This window comes from Mauremys reevesii, linkage group 9 (genome assembly GCF_016161935.1).
Source record: "Mauremys reevesii isolate NIE-2019 linkage group 9, ASM1616193v1, whole genome shotgun sequence".
NCBI classification, from domain to species: Eukaryota; Metazoa; Chordata; order Testudines; family Geoemydidae; genus Mauremys; species Mauremys reevesii.
The window spans coordinates 7,696,719-7,719,393 of NC_052631.1; the positions used below are offsets into that span (position 1 = coordinate 7,696,719).

Here is a 22,675-nt window from a genome sequence, read left to right on the forward strand (position 1 = left end):
TCGTCCCGGGCTCCGGTCGACCTGCCGCAGGCATGCCTGCGGGAGCTCAACCGGAGCCAAATGCCGCCCCCCAGGTCTTCGGCGCGCTGGAGTCTAGAGCCGCCCCTGAGCGGGGGCCCCCCGCCGCCGAAGACCCCGGGCCCCCGGAATTCTCTGGGCGGCCCTGGCTGGGGGGTCCCCCGGCTGGGCGGGGTCGGAGGGGGGCTCGCAGGGCCCCCGGGCGGCGGCCGCTGCCCAACGTGCTGAGCCGGGCCCCGGCCGGGCCGCTGGCCCCGGTGCTGAAGCCCCGCCCCGCCCAGCAGCGCTGCGCTGACGTCGCCGGGCGTGCAGCCGAGCCCGCCGCCCGCCGCTCCGGGGCCAGGCAGCGGCAGCGGCAGCGTGTGTCCGGCGGCGCCCATGCGGGTCTGCGGCGATGCGAGCGGGCTGCGCTCGGCTCCGCTCCCCGCCTAGCCGCCCCGGCCGAGCATGGGCTGCATCGGCTCCAAAGGCACCGTCGGTAAGCGCGGGGCTCGGCCGGGCCCGGGGGATGCACCGAGCGGAGCAGCCGGGGGCCCCGCGGCCGCGGGATGCAGCGGGGGGCGGGGGCCGCGCCGCGCCGCAGGCGGGGGGGGGGGTCGCTGGCAGGCGGGAGCCGGCGCGATTAGTATGCAGCCGGGAGGGCCGTTGCCAAGGCACCAGTCTCCTTAGGAGACCTTCAGCTCCCCCCCGATCCGCTCCCGGGGGGAGGAAGCGGCCGCGGCTGCGGACGCCGGGGCGGGCCGATGGGAAGCGGTTCCCCCCCTCGGTGGAGCGCAGCCGGGGCCGCAGCTTCTCCTGGCCCTGGCTGGGGGAGGGGGCTGGGTTAGCCCGGCCCGGCCCGGCTCGGCTCGGCTCAGAGCGGACTGGCTGGTGGCAGCGGGGCGGGACGCGCTGGGGGTCGCTGTGCGGGGCCGAGGGGGCCCGGGGCGCTGCGCTACGTCGGCCCCAGGCCCCCATCCCGAGCTTGCACCGCTCGCTAAGTTGCTCGAAGTTGCTCGGAGGGAGGTGGCCCGGCCCCAGGGCTCTGCCTTGGCCGCTGCGGGGAGCGAGCCCCCGGCCTGGCTGTGATTGACCCAGCGCGCAGCCCCGGAGCTCGCTCGTTCTCCCCTCCCCGTGCGAGCCTGGCTGGGCTCGGCTCTCGCCTCCTGCGGGCTCTGCCTCCCGGCTCCCAGCAGCGGCTCTGCCAGCCCCACACCCGGGGTTCTGGGCAGGGCTGGTCCAGGTGCGCCTGGGGCCTGCCTCGTTGCTCTCCGGCCAGCACTTCCCTTCCGCGGGGGCAGCTCCAGGGCCCCCTGCAATGGGGGTGAATCTCCGGGGCCCTCGGGGAGCCCTTCCCGGGGCAGGGCCTGTCCCCAAGGGCAGAGATTCCATCAGGTGGGCTGCCCAGGGGAAATGCCACTGAGCCCACCCAGCACAGGGGGCTGCTAGCCAACGCCAGCCCCAGCTATGAGGGCAGCGGGGGCCTGTCTGTATATGGACACCCTATACTGCAGCCCCTTCCAACCGCTCCTGCCTCTGAATCCTGGGGATCCTAGTCCCTGTTTAAACCGCGGTGGTTCCCAAGATCCTGGCCAGCCCTGCTCAGCTCCCTTGCCCCCTGCCTGGGTTGGGTGAACTCCCCCGGGGGGAGGGGACCGGTCCCGGGGTCTCTTACAGTGTCGGCATCGTTGGTGCTGCACAAGCCTCTGTCCCTGTGCAGACGCACCCAGGCACCCTCCTCCCTGCTCTCTGAGCCCCCGTCCCAAGAGCGATAGGGACTCACGTTGCTGGTGGGTTAGCGGCTGCTGTGGACTGGTCGGGCACCATTGCTGCCCCAGGGAACCCCACTGGTACCCCTGAGCAGCAGCTGTTCAGGGAGACCGTGGCTCCTCGCGCCGAGCCTGTTTTTGAGAGGCAGGATGGTCTTGTGGATAAAGCCTTGGACTCAGACTCATGCCCCTAAGGGCCTGAGTGGGGCTTAAGCGATGCCTAGGCCTCGTCCAGCTCTTTGCAAGGGTCCCCCCCCCAATACTGCATACCTGGTGCCTTGACTTTGTCTCCTGAAGAGCCCTAGCCTGGGCCCAGGAGTCCCTGTGCTCCAGCTTCCTCAGCTCAACTTCCTGCCTTGAGGGCACTGTCCTGGAGGAACCTACATGGGCGGGGGGGTTCTGCCGATGTAGTTAATGCACCTCTCCAAGAGTCGGTAGCCAGCTGGCTGGAAGAATTCTTCCGTTGCATTAGCTGCATGTGTGCCAGGGGTTAGGTCTGCACTCGGGGGGCGGAGTGCTTCATAGCCCTGGGGGTGGCCCTAAGCCAGTCTAGTTCCTAAGTGGAGACCAGGCCTGAGTTTCTCTCATTCTCTATGGAGGCCTCACTGATTTGCCACTGCACGTGCCTCCGGCCCACCAGTATCCCATCACTCAGCGTCACGCAGCCTTAGGCACAACGTCTGTGCTGCCCTTCTTTGCCATCCCATTTCGTCACCCCCTGGACAGCCTAGGGCCCCGCCATACCCCAGGCAACCGCTTCCTACTGAATGCACCCCCACCCTTTTGGTTATATCCAGCTCTGACAACCAGGCCCTCAGCCTCTCGCTGCTTTTTCTGGGCCTTTGTTTTGGTCCCACTTAAGTCAATGTGGGTTTTTGTCCGGTGACGTCACTGGGAGCAGGATCGGGCCTTTTCTTTCCAGCACGCACCCAGCCTGCGCTGGCTCGGGCTGTAGGAAGGATCCCTGCTTTGGAAAGGCCCAGCACGCTCCTGTGTCTCCCAGTTTAACTCGCTGCCTCGCTGTTTGCTTTGCTCCGAGGTCTAGGCACCAGCTGTGCCTCTAATACAATGTTTGAGGTAGCCTCCGGCCTGACCCTGTGCTGTGAGCTCACAATTCAGCCTAGCAGCCGGCTCCTTCACTGGCTTTAAAAGCTGCCCCTGTAAAATCAACCCTGTTTAAACACCCACTTCTTTAAGGGTGTTATTACACCAGACCTCTGGGCCTGATCCTGAGCTCCCTCCGCTCCTGTTGACTTCGGTGGCGATTGCGGGGGCACAGCACACTGCAGGATGGAGCCCTAATTCTATCTCTGGTGCTCAGTGGGTCTCCCACCCTCCCATCAAAGGCTGGTTGCATTCCCCTTTGTTGGTTCCCAAACAAAAGCTGCTCTCACAAGCCGCCATCCAGTCATTTTCCCTGTTGTGCCATTCAGCCGGGTAATAGCGGGGTCATTAAAATCGCCTGTTAGCATGACTGTACCCGTGGCGTTTGCTGCTTAGACAATCTGAGTCCCTAGGCTTGACCCCTACCGAACCGGGAGGGTTCCTGTTACCTAGCAACTTATAACCAAACTGTGTCCGCTTTGGTAAGCTTGGGCTGTGTAACCAGTTCCCCTCCCCATCGGTTTGTTTGTTTCACTTGTTGCATTGGGTCTGAAACCAAAGTGATAGGGTCCTCCGGGGCAGGGAATCTCTTCTACTCGGGGCGTACAGCTCCGAGCATGGTCGGGCCTGGATCATGCAGCTGTCCCCATCGTGGGATAATCTTTGGGTTCCTTGTTAGCTAGCGAGCGATTACCCCGCCGCCCTCCCCCATGCTGATGTAACCTTTCCTTCCTTCCTTCGAGTTTGGAGTCGTCACCGTATCCAATTGATTTTTTCTCATCTCGCCACGCAGCGGAGGCATGAGTGATGAGCTTTGCTCCCCCTGGCAAGCATTCCAGCTAAGCCCTTTTTTGGCCTTAAGCTTCTACACTAGCATTAGCATCAGGCCGGTTGTCACTCCTCTTGCTCCGAGCTCCGTTTGGCTGACAGCTGGCTCTCGCTTGGCACCAGGCCGTGCCTCGCCACGTGCTCTTAGCCTGGCCACTGGAATTGTCACGCTTCCCCACACAAGGCAATGCACACTGGGAACAACACACGGCCGGCTGGGTGGGTCGAGTCTGAGGGCAGGGTGTCATGGAGTCCCCGGGCGATGCTCTGGAACTGCTCCCCACAAAGCCAGGCAGGACTCTGGGGAGCCTCCTCTCCCTTGGAGCAGACTGTCTGCAGGGCAAGAAGCTCACACGGCTTCACCTTCTGGGTCTGACCTTGGAGCATTCAGCATATGCCCCTCTGTGCGCTTCCCTCAGCACGTTCACCCAGGTGGGGTCCTGGGGAAGCCAGAGGGTCCTGCACCCCCACTTTGCAGTCAGATGTGACTCTCAGCCAGCCAGTAAAACAGAAGTTTATTAGATGACAGGAACATGATCTAAAATAGAGCTTGTAGGTACAGAGAACGGGACCCCTCAGCTAGGTTCATTCTGGGGCCCAGCGAGCCAGACAACCCCGTCTGCCCTCACTTCCCGTCCCCAACCAGCCCCGAACTGAAACCCCCGCCAGCCCCTCCTTTTTGGCCTTTGTCTCTTTCCCAGGCCAGGAGGTCACCTGATCTCTTTGTTCACCTTTAGCTATTCCCTTGCAGGGGGAAGGGCCCCAGCCATTTGTTGCCAGGATACAGGGTGTCGGCCATTTATGCACGCTGGAGACTTTTAATGCCTAGGGGAAACTGAGGCACCCACACAGTATTCAGAGGAAACATTAAGAACAGTCCCACTTTGTCACATAGGGGCCTGATTCTGCTCCCACTGAACTCAGCGGTACAACAACCAGGGACTTCAGGTGGAGAGCAGGATCCAGCCTGATGTGGGAGCTAGACACCTCATCTAGGGGAACCTCCGGCTGGGGCGTGGGTCGGGAAACTCCGTCTGGAGCGTGGACCTTACTGGACAGGCTGTTCTGAGAGAAGGAGGCTGCTCCTTTCTCGTCTCCCTGTCCCATGAGTGACCCAGCCCCTAACACAGAAATGCTGAAACCTCCCGACTGGCCCAGCCCTGGCCTATGTCACAACACCCATATGGTGTGTGCTCACAGGTGCCACACTCATTCACACACACTTACTGCACCCACAGTTGGAACAAATCCACGTTCACTAATGTAGCAGCAGCCTGGATACCCGCCGGGGGTCATGGATACATGGGGTCTTCCAGCAGTGTTTAGTCATAGCGAGTGCCCCGTCCTGGGTCTTTGGCAGCTGTTGGACTGGCACTGTAATGCCAGGTATGAGACAGGAAAGGATCCCACCTCATTATGTACGGGATCTGTCCCCAGCCCCATGGGTCAGGTCCACACCATCAGGGTTGCAGCTTTGTTGGGCCAGAGCAGCGACCAAGGCAGGTGGTTCCTCTGATGTGGCATGGAGACTGAGCTGTGCCTCTGCCTGGCTGAGAGGCGCTCCTGGCCAGAATCAGCCGGCCCTGGGGCTGGAGGGTGGTGCATGAGTGGGGTACCCAGGAGTGACTCCAAGCGGGCGGGTTTGAGGAGTCACTGTGGCTGTTGCGTGTGAATGTGGAGGCAGATGTTGCATTGCCCGAGTCTGTGTGTTCCAGACGAATTTGTCACGTTCCGTGTGCTTGGGGCTGTGCTGGGGGGTGGTGGTCCCGGGGGCAGTGCCTCCCTGTGCTCTGTCCTGCTGCCCACCCCTTCCCTAGCATCTCGGCTCTGATATACCAGCGGGGGGGCCAAAGGAGACCTTTCCCGTCCTCGTTCCTTTCTGTGCCTCTCTTCTCCTCCCCCGGTGTTAGCAGCGGGAGGTCACCTTTGCAGAGTGTTGGGGCTCAGCCCCTGGCCCTCTCTGCTCTCCACGCTGCTGTGATTCCAGCGCCGGCTGACGCACGTTGCCTCTCCCTGACCCCACTCCAGCTGGCCACACGTGCCCAGAATCTCTGATGCTGGGACTGCCCGTGCTGTGCCAGCGGGGAGGCTGCGCTGGGAGGAGGCGTGTGGGAACTGGCACCCGGTTCATGCCCGACACTGGGCAGGAGCCATCTCCTGTCACCGCCCCAACGTGTGCTCATCAGAAAAACTCTGCACCGGAGGCACCGTCGCCCCCCTGGAATATTAATGGCTCCATGGTGGGAACATCGTGTCCCTCGAATGGAACAGGCTGTAGGAGAATGCACCTTCCTTGGAAGGAATCCTGGCTGGAAGGCACGTTCCCCCCGCCCCCATGCAGGGAGGCTGCCCCTCACCCCTGACCTGGGGGGCCCACAGCTTCCTCCCAGCCCCCACTGTATCCTTCCCCCCCACACCTGCAAGGCCCAGAGCCTCTTCCCTGCCCCCACTGTCTTCTCCTTGCTTCACCCCACAGGGCTTAGTGTCTTGCCTCCACTCCCCGCCCCCATGGCCCAGTGCCTCCCCCTCTCCCCAAAAGGGTTCAGTGCATCTTTTCCCCCCTTCCACATCTTCAGTGCCGCCAGCCCGCCATGGCCTGCAGGGCTCAGAGCTTCTTCTCTCCCTCCCTCTTCTAATCCCCCCACCCCCACCCCGAGATCAGTGCCCATAGTGTTTGGTGCCTCCTCTCTCCCCTCCCTTCCCCCCCATGGTCTGCAGGGCTCGGCCCCTCTCCTGGAAGGGATTGTTCAGGGCGCAGGATTGTCTAGGATCAAGCACACGACAAATCAAGGCCTGTCCCCAGAACTTCTGCCGAAAACACCCTACCCCTCCCTGCTCTGCTCCTGACCCCCAGCTCTGGCTGTGCCCTGCTCCCCTCCCTGCCATGGCAACCCCATCTCTCTAGCCCCGAGCATCCCGGCCGGCATGCACCCCCAGTCACTAGGGCAATGCAGCCACTACTGGGGTGGAACGGGGCAAGCGAAGAAGAATCCTGTATCCTGAGGCAGACGGGCTATCCTTACGCGAGCTGGGAGTTGGCCGGGTCTGTGGAGATACTCCCCCAATGCGCGTAACAGTGACCATGGACCACTGGATTTACATCGCCTGTCCAGTGAGCCAGTGCCTCCTGGCGCCGGGCTGGGGCACTGCCTGAATGGAGGGTGCCCTTTGCTGAGTCATCCCTCCCTGTTTCTGCAGCGGGCTGGTCCTGGGAGGTCTCCCATCCAAACTTCAACAAGGCCTGCCCCTGCTTAGTGCAGATGGGCTCCTGGGGGTTTCGCTCTATGCCTTCCTTCCTTTTGGGCCAGGAGCCCGGTGCACTGCCAGCCATCATGGCACCTGCCCAGGGTCCGCGGCTCTGCTCCCGATTCGCCATGGTAGCATGGAACGGTTACGCCCCGTGGGGAAAAAATACCCCAGCCATGGCCATCTGTGCCCAAGGGTCACCTGCCCAGGGGCCAGGAACTGCAGCAGAACCCAAAGAACGGGCCCTTTGCAGCTCCCATGGGATGCAGCCGAGCTTCTGGGAAAGGGGGAGCACCTGGCTTTGGCTAATGCAATTCCACCTCCCCAGCTTCGAGTACAGCAGCGCCCCAGCAGTGGGTCCCGGCCCGTCTGTGGGTCGTGGGAAGAGTGGAGGTGGGTCGTGTGTGCCCCAGAGGCACTCTTCCCCGCTCTGCCCCGTGCTCTCACTTCCCCTGGTGCTGCAGCAGCTGTGCAGAGGAAGGGTCGGGTGCCAGGGAGTGGACTGTCAGCAGCTTGGCAGTGATCGTGGCCCAGCTGGGGGCATTGCTGGGAGAGCCAGACAGGGGGCTTGGGCTGAGAAGGGGAGTGGGGAGCAGGGGGTTGGAGGATGGGGGAGAGGAGTGGAGAAGGGGAGGCAGGGGGCTGGAGGGCCCCCACTTTAAAGGTGCTCTGCAGCCCGGTGTGACAGCTCCTAGCAAGGCCTAGTTGTTTTCTCTCTTTGTGTATATGTCATGGGGGATCCCCAAAAGACACAACGCGGCCGGTGGGTCACCTTAGTAAAAAGTTTGGGAACTGCTGCTCTAAGAGGCAGCGCTGTCTAGTGGTTTGAGCACAGGGCTGGAATCGGCTCCTGCTTTCGCCTGGGTAACTCGGGAGTGACCCCACTGGTGTCCATGCGAGGAGCCAAGCCCGGGGAAAGAGGAGGGGTTAATAACATGGGCAGAAGCGTGTCGGTGCTTGTGGGAGAAGCGGGCAAATCCGGGCGTGACGGTGGCGTTGCTGGCGAAATGGAAGGGGCTGGGCTCTCGCCTCCAGTCCTGGGATGAGAACCTTCCTCTTGCTGTGCCTGGCCTGTGGGTCTCAACGTTCCAGCCCCCGGGCTGCGTGGCCAAAGAGAAAGCAGTGCATGCTGGGAAACGCAGTCCCCGGGTGACAGCTCCCCATGCACACTGAGCTCTTGTGGGCCCCGCTGGAGTACGGTGTGGGCTGCAGCTGGTCTGATGCAGGGTTCTGGGCCTCGCAAGACAGACCCAGAGCAGGGAATAGCTAGAGATTTTCCTTATTCGCTGCTGTATAAAGCCAGGCCTTTGCCTCTTGGGTGGAAGATGTTCCACGCTAGTGGGGCAGACCTCAGCTGAGACTTCACTGCAGCACCTCCCCAGTGACTTCATTGAGTGCGTGGCTGGCTTTGTGGGAGCGTCAAAGGCTCCGGCCAGGATCAGGGCCCCAGGGTGCTGGGCGCTGCACAGACACGCCGGCCCTGCCCTGAAGAATTTACAACCCAGTGAAAAGCTGGGGGCCGTGACTGTGTCAAGCAGGAGGAGGGAGGAAGGGTGAGACGGTCAGCAGGGGGTAGTGACCTCCCAGAGCAGATCAGGGAAGGCGTTAGCCTGGGCTAAATTAACACTAGGAAAACCAGACTGGTGGTGTCAGCCCTGCACTGACAGGCCGTGGGGCAGGTTAACCTCCCATGGCTCATGCTGTTATTTCTAGCCTTTCACCGGGCATCAGTCTCTTTTTCTGCCTGCAGCGAGAGATGCATCCCGGGCGCGGAGAGGAGGCACAAGGCCTGGGCACCGCATATGACTTGGGCTGGTCCCTCTGCGCTGGGGGAATTACTCCCTAAAGAACCTGGCCTGGTTTGCATCAAACACTCCCGAAGTGTCAGGTACAATGTTCCCTGCACTTCTCCAGGGAGGGAAACTCTGCTTGTGCTCTGGGGGCTCTGTGCTTTACATAGTGACCCAGGCAGCTTTTGTAAACGAATGCACAAAATTGTCCTCAGGTTCCTCTTCCCCGGCAGAATCCACATGACGCTAAGACGCAGCAGGCGGAGGCAAAGGGCTGCTCTTGGCGCAGCCTGGGGAAGCCTCATGCTGGGATTTTGCTCTGCTCCCTGCCTGTGCAGGACGGGGACTTCCCCGTGGAGCGGAGCGGGAGGGTACGCGACCCATCAATCCCATCCTCCTTTACTTACCTGCCAAGTCCTTGTTTTCCTGCCACCTGTGATGACATCCGCAGCCTAAGCTGGAGGCTTCCCCTGGTTCATTTGAGGGGATCTGGGATGACATCAGCTCTTCCAGGGGAACCCAGAGCCCTTCTAGTCAGGTCTTGGCAGGTACGTAGAGAGGACATGGGTTTTTCAGCCGCTTTGTTCTGCAGTGTAACAGATGCCTTGAGAATGGGGATATGAAAATCCCCTCCCTAGGCCATGAACAGGAACCTGTTCAAGTGACTGGCAAAATTCTTAGTGGGAGCAGAATCAGAGCCTTAAACTGCTTAAAAATTCCAAACCGCCCCTGTAAATAAGAGAATGTAGTAGCGTCCCCTGGTGAGAGCCCAGCATCCGACCTGTGTGTGTCGGGGGAGGCAGCCCCACCCCAAACTTCATGCCTTTTGTGTGTGAGGATCAGGCCCTTGTCATTTCACACTTGCAATGAGTTTTGGACGGTCTCAGACCCACACTGGAGAGAATCCTGGCTCTCAGGATTGCCTTGGCCGCAGCGTGCTGAGTATGGCATTCCAGTCCGTCCTGACCCGGGTGGTGCCTTGTCACCCCTTGATGTGGACACAGCTCGGCGACAGAACACCCCCCCCCCCCCAAACCACAGTGCCTCTGAAAGGGTTCCAAGCAGGCCACGTGAGGCTGGGGCTGGGACGGCAGTGTGCCGGAGGCTCTGCTGGGATAGCATGCTGAGGACGGGCCTGGCTCACCGACCCCGGGGTGACATTCACCCTGAGGCAGAGGGCCAGTGCACCGCCTACTCAGCGCTTACGCCCCAGCTGGTGGGTGAGGGCATGGTCAGTCCCCTTTCGTGCCTGATCCACAAAGAATGGGAGCCTCTTCCAGCCCCCGCCAGGGAACCTGGAATCCAGTTGCATGTGTAACTTTGGGGGTCCCAGTTCGACCCCTGGTGTTTTGACCAGGATGGCAGCTGTCACAAATGCCTTTTATTATAAGTATTACGGTAGGGCGTAGGGGCCCCAATCCCGCTGCGCTAGGCGCTGTGCAAACGTATAACAAAGGGAGGGTCCCTGCCCCCGAAAGCGTGCCAATCTAAGCGGAAGAGACAACAGGTGGCGGCAGTAAACAGGCGGACAGGGGAACAATGAGACGTTTGGGCTCAGCGGCGCACCAGCTGCCTGATCATTTACGTACCATCCGGCTGATATAAGCGAGAACAGTACAATTAGTGCCGACAGTGTGTCTGCTAGGAAATCCAGCAGCCCCGTTCGGGTGTGTCTGTGCACGGCAGCCTGCGTGTGAGTGCGTGTGCATTCGCGCATGTAGGGCCTTTAGGCTGTTCTCTTTTGCTAGAAGAGAGGAATTCACTCCCTCTGAGTGGCAGGTTTGTTCAAGGTTCCACACACAACACCGCCCCCCATGTTAAGGGTTTGCCGCCCTGGGGTTTACATGGCAACTGCATTGGGGTGAACTTCACCAGATGGACTCACCAAATCCGGGAGGATAACCCTGGGGAAATGCAAAAGAACGGCCTTGGATTCCGTGCTGCAAATACCAGTGCAAAATCCCACCCCTTTTAACACGTGGGCTGAAACCCACAAGGAGGTCCATGCACAGAGGTCCCTCTTTGAGGGACACTTAGAAGGTGGATTGACATAGTTACGTTGGTTGGAGGTCTGTGAAAAAAAACACACCGCCGATTACATGTTTATACTGACCTAAGCCCCAGTCGGTGCAGCTTTGTTAATGGAAGAAGGAAGGCTTCCATCGACTACACGAGAAACGCTGTAGCGGAGCAGCTGTACGACAGCCACGGAAGGTGGTTCTTGGGTCGCTGCTGTAAATCCACCACTCCAAGAGGTGGTAGCCAGGTTGATGGAAGAACTTAGGGGTGTCTCCCCCAGGGCTTAGGTCAGCTTAATTACATCCCATTTTTCACAGCCCTGAGTGAGGGAGTGAAGCGAATCTCCCTCTAGTGCAGATCAGCCCCTAGCTACAGTCATTCGGGGATGTGGTGTCCCTACATGGATGGAAAAACCCATCCCCCTTCCCCAGCAGTGTCTGCACTACAGGCTTATGCTGGCCTAGCTATGCCGGTATCGTCTCCAGGTGTAGACACAGCTGGGCCTCCATGGTGGTTTAGTGCCTGTTAATACTTGGACTAAAACACTAAACCAGCCTCTCCTCTCCTCTTCTCCTTGCTCCTATTCCCCCGGGGAACTAAAAGTAATTCCCCCTCTGTGCTTTTATAGTCCCACTGGGATGACTACCATTAACCTCTCGTTGTCACTGCCCGCTGCCTCCTGATGGCGCTTGGAGACCTTAGAAGGAGGCTCGCTGGTAACAATGGTTTACATACATAGTCTGGGATCAACTCCCGCCATTGGCCAGGATCAGAGCGGTCCGGTGCCAGCAGAAAACGCAGAGCTGGAGTCTGTGGTGCGGAGCAGAGGGGACCCAGCCGGCGTCCTGCCCACGGCAGTCACTGTCCTGGAGGGAGCAGTGCAGTTTAGAGTCCCCAGGGGCCGAGGGCCCCGCAGCAGGGCTAGGCGCTCGGAGGCTGACGTTTCTCTGTGCTCTCCCCACAGTGGCTGTGGACGCGACTTTGCATGTGGAGTGGAATGAGGTGAAGGCCCTGCCTGCCTTCTCGCCCGTGGGGAGCACCAGGACGTCGCTGGTCCACAGGCTGGTTCGGCAGAGCTCAGTGGACAGCCAGGACTCTCTCGAGGTGCCACAGTTCTCATCCCTCTACCTTTGGGGACGGGGGGTGCTCCACAGGTGAAATGAGCGGTGAGGGGGCGTGTGGGGCTATGGGGCAGCTGATTGGGGCAGGGGGAGATGGGGAGGAGGTGCGTAGCTTCTCTGCCTTTCCAATTCAACCCTACTTACATGGCACATAGGCCTTGTGGGATGAAAACAGCACCCGGGCTTTGGCCGGGGCTGCTGTCCTCCCTACCGTCAGGATAGACCCACAATAGCAACACTTCACCCTTTGCCAGTGCCTTGCAGCTGAAGATCCCAGCGTGCTTTGCAACCCAAGAACGAGCCTCACCTTGCAACCTTCCCCCGGGGACACGGGTGGCAGCGGCAGGCCGATGTTGGAGGAGAGGAAACTGAGGCCCCCGTTTTCCACTGTAGCATCCAAAGATCAGTGGCTTGTTTTGCAGTTGTGGCTAACAGACTTGCTCGAGTTCAGGCCCAGAGCGCGCAGCTTTGCCAGCCCACCCTGGCGTGGCTCGGAGATCCCATGGTAACTATCCACTGTGCGATACATCCGAAATGAACCTTTGGGCAGGGAGGAGCTGGCTGCAGGGGGACTTGACTGAATCCCAGCCATCTCCTCCCCTGGCCTTTCATTTCAGGGCCTCCCACATCTCACGGCTGCCTGGTTGAACTTTCCGCCTAAGGCTGCTGTATCCCTGGGGCTTGCTGAGGGGTGTCTGCACTGCACGTGAAGACGTGCTTATAGCACGGGTCGGCATCCCTGTGCTAGCTTTAACCTAGGCCACGATGGTAGTGGAGGTGTCCATCCAAGGCCTCATGATAGTACCCATCCTACTGCTGGGACCAGGTCCAACCAGACAACGGTCTGTCCCCTTCGACCTTGTCTGCTAGAGTATTTTGCCCCTGTGAGCCCCGCTGCAGCGCCCAGGCGCACAGTGCACCATGCTCGCGTCACCGGGCGATTGCGCGCACTCTGGGGAGCAAAGCTGCCTCCGCTGCCACGTCCCTCGGCACCGTTGCAGGGCCGGCATGCCCAGGAATAGCAGGCATTGTCGCGCCAGTCAGTCTTCCCGGCGCAATTCCACAATGCTCCTGCCCCCCTTTAGTGGTTGCTTTGACAGCGTGGTGCCCCTTGAATTTCCCCCGGATTTCCTCTCTGCCCCCCATGTCTCTGTCTTTCTCCCCTTTGCCCCACTCAAGTTTTCCTCCACACCCTACTCTGGCTCCTCTATGCCCCGCTGTCCCTCTCCCTGTGCTCCGTGGCCCTGGAGAACCCTGCCTAGGGCTTAGTCCCCACTGCCTGCGGCCCTGAGTGAGTCCTGCTCTGTCCGTCTCCCTGCCCGGGGCTGTAGCCGTATCTGCAGCTCAGGGCTCTGATCCCTGCAGCTGTGCTGGGTTGGGAGTCACCCACACCCGTAAGGGGTCCTGTCACCACCCGTCTTTGGGTGCTGTACTGCTTTGCTGTTATAGCTCAGAGCCTTGACACGCACAGCTGGTCCACAAGTATAAAGGTCCCATCTTGGCTTCCACCAGCCTCGTTACACCTTGCGGGGTGACCCCAACAGCCCTTCCGGTCCCAAGTCTCCCCAGATCCCTCTATCCTGAGGCCTTAATGATCAGACACTTGGCTTTTCCCCTCTGGCTCACCGGCCCCCAGTGATCAGTTCGCTCTGGGGGACACATGCTCCAAACGGTTTGCACAGAGGAGAGCTGCTAGACGTAAAAATAAAAAATTGACTTAATAGAAAAATCACAGGTTCAAAGATGAGCTAGTGAGGAAAACCAAACCCGGGCAAGTAACACACCAAATTAACAGACACACAACTCCAGGCTTCACGTTAGTTAAAGTCTCTTTTCTAATACAAGTCACCTGTTGCCTCTGCACAGTTTCCCGCACGCCCTTATGATAGACAGGATCCGGCCTTTCCCCAGCTTCCCATTTAGAGGCTGCTTCATCCCCATCGTTGCTGGATAAAAACCCTCAGACGCAAGCCTGATTTTAAAAGGCTTCCCTCCCCCATGCCGCTCTTTCTCCTGGCATGGTGACTCTCAGTTATTCAGAGTAAACTCCCTCCTTCCTTAGGTTTCCATGACTGGGGGTTTCTTGTCAGTTTCAATGTCTTTCCATTAACTTTAATGGTCCCCCATTGTCTGTTCCTGGCTGGACAATGGGTCGTTGCTTGGAGCCAATTTTGTGGCAACACCTGGCTTGGGAGAAGCCTCCTTTTCTGTGTGAAATTGTAGAACAAGTCATGAGTTTAGTACTTTATATACATAGATTGATCACCACAGTCTGTAGCCATATCTTATAATACCCATCACGCTCAGAACACCACAGGCTTTCATAAAAGACTTTACTGGCTACACTTTTCTAGTACAATAACGTTGTGTGCAATCAGGGGCGGCTCTAGGTATTTTGCCGCCCCAAGCACGGCAGGCAGGCTGCCTTCGGCGGCTTGCCTGCTGGAGGTCCGCCGAAGCCGCGGGACCAGCGGACCCTCTGCAGGCAAGCCGTCGAAGGCAACCTGCCTGCCGCCCTCGCGGTGACTGGCAGAGTGCCCCCTGTGGCTTGCTGCCCCAGCCACGCGCTTGGCGTGCTGGGGCCTGGAGCTGCCCCTGTGTGCAATAAGTCAGTGATTTAGTCTTTGGAGTTCAGACCCCCTGGTTTCCCCTTGGGGTGTCTGGCCCCTGTTTGTCACAGCAGCCTCTCTATGGTTAGAGTGCTGGGGGGTTACGGCTCCCCCAGGCTTAGAAATGGGTGCCCAAAATCAGGGATATCTGGGCCCAGCTAGGAGGCTGAGCGGGTCTGCACCCCACTCCCCCCCCCGGACGACGCTCACACCCTCAATGTACTTACATTGCCTGAGTCGCCCGTGGATGGCCTCAGCCATATCCCCTGTGCTACTGAGACCTGAAAAAATGAAAGTGGGGAAGGGTCCTTGCCCCTGATCCCCTTGTAAATCCACTTACCCCCCCTTGCTGCTCCAGCACACACTCTTCCTCCCTGTCACCCTGAGCAGCAATATATCCCCCCAGGCCCCAGCTGCGCTAGGTCAGGGAAGGAAGGGAATGTCTCCTCTCCAGACCCAGCCAAAACCATCTACATGTGCAGATGGATGCTATATGAAAATAGGACATGCAGTGTGGCTGCTCTGCACTGCTGCAGCTTGCATGGGGCTGTGACTGGACCAGCGCTAGCAAAATCTGGGTGTCCTTGTTCTGCTCTGGTTTCTGCACCTTCCGCCATGCAGGTCCCTCCCCTGGGTCCAGTCAGACCCACATGCCCCCCACTCTGCTGAAAGCTCTCCTGATTTGCCAATAAATCCGGTCCCTTGCCTTGGAGTAATTCATAGATTCCCAGGCCAGAAGGGACCATTGTGGTCATTGAGTGTGGCCTCCTGTATCGCACAGGCCAGAGGACTCACCGCAATCATTCCTAGAGCAGATCTAGAAGAATACATCCAATAGTGGTTTAACAATGGTCAGGGATGAAGAATCCACCATGACCCTTGGTCAATTTTTCTAACGGTTAATTAGTCTCATTGTTAAAAATTTACGCCTTATTTCCAGGCTGAATTTGTCTAGCTTTAACTTCCAGCCATTGGATTGTGTTGTACCTTTCTCTGCTAGACTGAAGAGCCCATTATTAAATGTTTGTTCCCCAGGTAGATATTTATAGATGGTAATTAAGTCACCCCTTAACCATCTCTTTGTTAAGATAAATAGATTGAGCTCCTTGAGTGTCTTACTATAAATCATGTTTTCTAATCTTTGAATCATTCTCATGACTCTTCTCTGAACTCTCTCCAATTTATCAACATCTTTCTTGACTTGTGGGCACCAGAACTGGACACAGGATTCCAGCAGCGGTCGCACCAGGGCCAAATTGAGAGGTAAAATAACCTCTCTACTCCTCAAGATTATCCTGGTTGTGCATCCTAGGATCACATCCTTTTGGCCACAGAGTCACACTGGGAGCTCATGTTCAGTTGATTAGCTACCACAACCCCCAAAGCTTTTTCAGAGTCTCTGCTTCCCAGGAGAGAGACCCATCCTCACCTATGTTCTTTGTTCCCAGATCTAGATACAGTACCTACATGTAGCTGTGTTAAAAGGCATATGGTTTGCTTACATCCAGTTTACCAAGTGATCCAGATCGTTCCGAATCAGTATCCGGTCCCCTCGTCATTTACCACTTCCCTGGATTTTTGTGTCATCTGCAAAGTTTCAGTGATGGTTTTGTTTTCTTTCAGATCATCGATAAAAATGTTAAATAGCGTAGGGCCAAGAACCAATCCCTGCAGGACCTTACTGAATACACACCCACTTGAGGATGATTCCCCATTTACAGTGACACCTTGAACCTATCAGTTAGCCATTTCAAAATCCATTTAATGTGTAACATGTTAATTTTATATTGTTTTAGGTTTTTTAATCAAAATGTTGTGCTTTAGAGAAGTCTTAAGTATATTGTCACAAAAACAACAAGGAGTCCGGTGCACCTTAAAGACTAACAGATTTATTTGGGCATAAGCTTTTGTGGGTAAAAAACCTCCCTTCTTCAGATTGTGTCAACACTGATATTACCTTTATCAATCAGACTTGTAATCTCATAAAAAACATCAAGTTAGTTTAACAGGATCTATTTTTCATAAACCCATGCTGATTTGCATTAATTACATGAACACCCCACTTTAATTCTTTATTAATCGAGTCCCATATCAGCTGCTCCATTATCTTGCCTGGGATTGATGTCAGGCTGACAAGCCTATAATTACCTGGGCCATCCCATTCGCCCTTTTTAAAAAGTGGCACAACATTAGATTTCTTCCAGTCTTCTGGAACTTCCCGGTGCTCCAAGTCTTATTGAAAGTCAACTTTAATGCTCCAGTGCGTTGCTCAGCCAGCTCTTTTAAAACTCTTGGATCTAAGTTATCTGGACCTGCTGATTTTAAAATGTCTAACTTTAGTAGCTTCTTTTTAACATCCTCCACAGATACAGGAATGGAAAGAGTGTCATCACCATATGATGAGACTGTATTTGTTTTTTTCCCCAAATACAGAAGAGAAATATTTATTGAACACTTCTGCCTTTTCTGCATTATTATTGATAATTTTACCTTTTCCACCTGGTAATGGTCCAATACCATTGTCAGGATTCTTTTTGTTCCTAATATTTCTAAAAACAAAACCTTCTTGTTGTCTATAGCTCTACTGGCTATACCTGTCTCCTTGTGTCCTTTTGCTTCCCTTATCAATTTTCTACAATTCCTAACATCTGATTTATATTCATTACAATCAGATTCCCCTTTATTCCATTTGTGATATATAATTTTATTTTTATAGCTGCCTTCACTTCCCTCTGAAACAGGTCTTTTTTTTAAACTACCAGAGCCTTCTTCCATAGTTGGGAGATTGTGGTTTTTTGGGCATCTAGTAAGGTCTTCTTAAATGATTCCCAATTATCATTCACATTTTTCTGCTTAAATTCTTCCTCCTAGATGATTTGGCTCATAATTATTTTCAGCTTTGTGTAATTAGCTCTGTTAAAGCACCAAGTATGTGTGTATGTGTGTGTAATATGTATATATGTATATGTATGTGTATATATGTGTGTATATTTTTACTGATCTGGACTTTATTCCACTTGAAAATTGTAAATGTGATCAAGTCATGATCACTTGTACCTGGCTACCCTTAATTTTTAGTTCTGTGCCAAGTTCCTCTTTATCTGTCAAGACGAAAGTCTAATATAGAACCCCCCTGTGTTGGCTGCATCACTTTCTGAGTTAGGAAATTGTCAGCTGTAATGTTTAGAACTTCTAAGGATGTTTTAGTACTGGCAGCCTGAGAGCTTCAGCATATGTCACTCACATTGAAATCCACGGTGGTCACGCTGCTTTTTCTCTGTGACACGTATAGATAGGTGCATAAAGAGCTGGTCGTCCTGTTTCCTAGTGTGATCTAGTGGGATTAGATGGAGTGTAGCTGACACCAACTACTGCCTTGAGCTTTATCTGTTAGGACATTGATCCCTTAGCATTCCAGATAATTTTCTTCTGACATGGAATACAGAGGGGAGAGGAGAAGGAGGAGGATGGGGAAGAGAGATACATAAATGTGGAGCTACTAGAGGGATACTGGACGGGTCACTTGCTGGAAGGTTCTCTGCACCTTGAAGTCTTTAAACCATGATTTGAGGACTTCAGTAGCTCAGACACAGGTTTGATACAGGGGTGGGTGGGTGAGATTCTGTGGCCTGCGTTGTGCAGGAGGTCAGACTAGATTACATCCCGTTTCCCTTCATCAGTCTGGATTGTAGGTGGCTTTGTCCTCCCAGTCGCAGACCAGGCTCAGGGCTATAGAGATGGTAGATAAAGTGAATGCCCAAGCGGTGGGTGGGCCCCAGGGGCATTCTCTGCTGCCCATGAGCATCTGCTCTGGCCACATAGGCGCTAACTCTGTGGGTGCTCTGGGGCTGGAGCACTGATGGCCGGCAGCCCCCTCTCAGCTCCCCCCACCCCTCCCTAGTGTCTCCTGCTCGCCGGCGGGGCCCGCAGATCAGTGCCTCCCTCACCCTTCCCGTGCTGCCCACCCGCTGTGAGCAGCTGTTTTGCGGTGTGCAGGAGGCTGGGAAGAGGGGAAGGGGGAGGAGTGAGGACAAGGCATGCTTGGGGAGGGGGTGGGAAGGGCCAGGGTGGGGCCTGGGGCAGAGCTGGGGGTCGAGCACCCCCTGGCAATTTGGAAAGTCGGCACCTGTTTCCTGCCAGACTTCCTTTCTGAGCAGGGGAGAGACCCTGCTGAGCTCTGAACGTGGGTCTATCACCGAGCTCTACACCCAGCAACCCCCTGGTTCAGACGTGGGGAAAGCAAGCCTTCTGCTCTCCTGTGAGGAGCAGTGCTACCCACGGCCCCCCAGCGGGAGCTGGGGCACGCGGAGAGATCTTGGGAGCACGGAAGCAGCTGAAGTCTGTCTCTTTCCCCCTTGGTGCAGCCCCCATGATCTTCAGTGGGATTGTGGGTGCTCAGCAGCGCTCATCATCTGCTTTGGTGCAGGGGTCTAAATGTGGCTTTAGGAGCCAGCTGTGGGGGTCTAGGTTTGCCAGTGCGGGAAGCCCCCTCAGAGCATGGCAGAGCCTTTTAATGGATGCGTCTGGTATGGCTCTCCAGGTACCCAAGGCAGTGAGTCCCCCTGTTCTCCCTCACGCTGGAGGCAGGGGGGTACTTGTGCTTAGCTGGATGTCAGCTGCCTGATGCCTCCATCCTGGTAGCCCCCCAAGCACCCTCCTTGGGGCAACGCCAGCCCTTCCTTTGTCAAGGGGCCAGTGTACACCCCAGTTTGTAGGATTCAGCTCCTTGCTTAACATCACAGCACTGAGAGAGTCAGAATGGGCCACAGAGGCGTTTAATAGCAAAGATTCAAGAGCGCGTGAGGAAGGATATTGGAAACAAACGCGTAACGCGCTTTCTAGGGGGCCAAGCTGACCTCCCGTCTAAAGCCGTTTACCTCCCCTCCCCAAGTCCTCTGCAGCGTTTCAGCCAAGGCTGGTTGTGATCCCCTTTCCATGGCTGTCCGCACGCAGCCCGGTTACTTCCGAAGTGCAGGCTGACGGGGTGTCATCTTCCCCGGTTACTTGAGTCCCCAGAGTAACCAGGGAGCTAAGCAGAAGGCAGCGTCCAGTGTGTTTGCTCAGAGTGCTGAATTTACAGCTCAGCAGAGGGCCAGGTGAGTAAACATCCCTGGGCTGGCAGAAACCTGTTTGTCAACTCGGCTTTGAGACAGAGGCGAAACCTTGTTTGCTGTACACGGAATAACTCCTCGCGTCCGCACCGTCCACCCCACTAGTAATGAGCAGTGTGAGCCCGGCTTTCGTTTGAGCTCCCATGGCAGTTCTCGGTGAACCAGAATGGACACACCAGAATCAGGATGTGCCTGTAACCCCTCTTACCCATTGGCAGCGAGGGCTTCTTGGGTTACAACCTGCCCCGTGGTTTATGTGCGGGTGACTCCCTGGGGCTCTGGGCATTGGCATTCCACAACTGACTGAGATCACAACCCCCCCGCTCACTCCAGCACCCCACATACCCTGTCCCTACACACACCCCCTCCCTCCCCTCCTTTCCCCAGTGCACAGCCCGCTCTGGCCCCCAGACACACATTGCCCCCTCTGGGGTGATGGGCCTGGAGGCCGCAGAGCGTGGGGGAATAGGGGGATCCCAGTCCCAAGGGGCTGAGCCTTCCAGCGCCCTGCTGATCAGGGCAGGACGGCCGTGGCTTAATCCCCAGCGTGGAGTCGCCCCAGTATTCAAAGCCCAGAGGAGACTAAGGTCTCGGCACCTGTAGACTCCTCGGCATCCCTCCCCAGCAGTAGCCAAGCACCTTGCTCAGCCTCCCGCACTCAGTTGGGTAACCAGAGCCCTTGCCCCTGGGCGGATGGGGAGTCTGTGCTGAGCAGACATGGGCCTTTGCACTGGGGAAAGTGGAGGAACCATGGTGAGCCCAGGGATTCCTGGGGGCACCCTCCCTGGACCCCGGGGCTTTGCACCATGTCCCTGGGGGCTTGGTTGCCCTGGAGCTCTCAGGCATTCCTGGCATCACCCTCACCCCCCCGAAACCCAGCGCTTCTCTTGTGGCCATTCCCCAGGGCACGGCTGGTGCTGACACACCCTCTGCTTTACTGACCGGGCGGCTTAGCACAGCCCTGGCTCCCGGAGCACCCCTGGGGTTGGGGCGGATCCAGCACTGGGTTCGAAGGGGGGAGGGGGTGTCTGTGTCTAAACGAAGACAGAATTCAGGGAACCCCACAAATGTCCTGGGGAGTTGGGGCTGGGCTGGGCTCATGATCAACAGAGCGATATCGATACTCCCCAGTCCCTGAGTCCCTGCTGGTCTGGCTGGGATATTGATACTCCCCGGTCCCTGAGTCCCGGCTGGCCTGGCTGGGGTATCAATACTCCCTGCTGGCCTGGCCGGGGTATCGATACTTCCAGGTCCCTGAGTCCCGGCTGGCCTGGCTGGGAAAATCAGTACTCCCTGCTGGCCTGGCCAGGGTATCGATACTCCCCGGTCCCTGAGTCCCTGCTGGCCTGGCTGGGGTATTGATGCTCCTCGGTCCCTGAGTCCCTGCTGGCCTGGCCGGGGTATCGATGCTCCCTGCTGGCCTGGCCGGGGCACATCTCTTCCCTCGTTGCTGATGTTCAAATTCCCCTCATCTGAGGCTGGTGCCGTGATGGTGACTCTGTCTTGCACAGATGCCGTGAGGGCCTCTCCTTGCTGCCCCTGCCGCCAGGAGCCCTCCGTGGCCATGGTCAGTGTGAAGTGAGCTCTGAGTGTTCCCCTCCCGCTGATCCTGCAGCCCTGACACCCAGCCTGGCCCGAGCACGTGGAGGTTTTCCCATGAGCTCCGCTGAGCCTGTCTTGTGCAGACAGCAGCCTGGGAGCTAGGTTGGGTCCTGCCCCCTCCATATCCCCCGCCCTGTCCCCTTCCCCACGCCCTGCTGCAGCCCCAGCTCCCTGGTATCTTTTCCTGCCGCGCTGCACTGACGTCAGTGCCAAGCCAGGCCTGTATCCTGGGAGAAATCAGTCCATGGTGACTGGTTGCCATGGAAATACACCTTGTTGCAAGCTACAAGTCCAGAATCACTTCCTAGGAAGCCACTGCCTATGAGCCACTGGGGCTGGGTCTAGGGCTGCTGCCAGGGAGGCAGGAGGCAGCTGGCAGTGCCAGGTGAGACTATGCAGAGCCTGCACTTCTCCCAGGTGGTGCTGGGACTGTGCCCAGGGACCATATGCGACAGGACTCGGATGGCAGGAGCTGCATTGGCTCCTACTGTCCCTGGCTGTGGGAAATGCATCCCCAGCTGCTGCAGTTCCTCTTCCTTGCCCCTGCTGGGATCTGACCGGCAGCCGGGACGGTGCTTGCGGAGTGTGTGCCTGAAGTCGCTCTCCCACGCCTGGCACCTGTTGCAGGAATGTTTGCAGAGGCCCGGAACTGCATGTAGCTCATAGGGTCTGTCTACGCTGCACACTGAGCCCGGGCTCTGACTCACATTTGAGCCCAACCCCCTCTTCTGTCCAGGCACAAGCCAGTCTGGCTTGGGTCAGCAAGCACTCAGCCCGGGTCCTGGGCAGTGGGTCAGAGCCCGAACCCTGCTGAGTCCCGGGGCTAAGCTGTGGCTCCAGGTCCAACGATGGCAAACCCCACCCATAGATCCCTGCATGGTGGGTGCAGGTCTCAGGGGAGGGGGGTTTAACTCTCTGGGCTGGTCTCCCCGGTGTCTCTGCTCGAGGTGGGTGCCTCCATTTCCCACCATTCTAGAACGGCCCATCATCGGCTCAGGACTCCCGGTCCTCCCCTCTGGATGAGCAGGCCCCATGGGGGTTAGCAAGTCCAGCAGCTGCTGCCAGGTTCCAAGCCACGTGCGGCCCCCCCGTGCTCCTGTATTTAGGGTGAAGAGCAGGAGGCCCAGCCCCGTCCTGCGTCAGGGCTAGCGCTGCTTCTCCTCCCCTCTCCTGCGGAATGGCAGGCGCTTTCGGCAGGGGCGCGTGGCGCGCACTTCCCCTGTCCCAGCATGTGGCTGTGGGGTGTTAATGACTGAAACATTCGGAACCATTATCCATTATCTTGCTTTTATTTTCCCTCCTGTCACTCACAATTGCTCTCCCGCACGCAGCAGATTTACTTGTTTTCTTAATGGTGTTGATAAAATGATGACAACGTGCTGTGCATTATACCCAGCTGCTCCCTCCGGAGACCTCCCAGCTGGCACAAACGCTGCTTGCTTCTCCCTCTCTGTTACATACTTCACCCAGAACCTGCAG

General features: G+C 57.3%; 1 protein-coding gene across 3 annotated transcripts in view; it reads left to right on the forward strand.

Annotated features, from left to right (window-relative positions):
- The first annotated feature begins 367 nt into the window (after window positions 1-367).
- FAM131A (family with sequence similarity 131 member A) overlaps window positions 368-22,675 on the forward strand; it is a 42,051-nt gene continuing 19,743 nt past the window's right edge. Inside the window, exons 1-2 of one of the 3 annotated variants that reach the window (XM_039490046.1) lie at window positions 368-496; window positions 11,718-11,857. In XM_039490046.1, coding sequence (XP_039345980.1) covers window positions 466-496; window positions 11,718-11,857 — 171 coding nt within the window. In that variant the 5' untranslated portion in view covers window positions 368-465. Of the gene's footprint in view, window positions 497-11,717; window positions 11,908-12,143; window positions 12,380-22,675 lie in introns of those variants that run through there. The other 2 variants (XM_039490047.1, XM_039490048.1) reach the window with 2 other exon arrangements.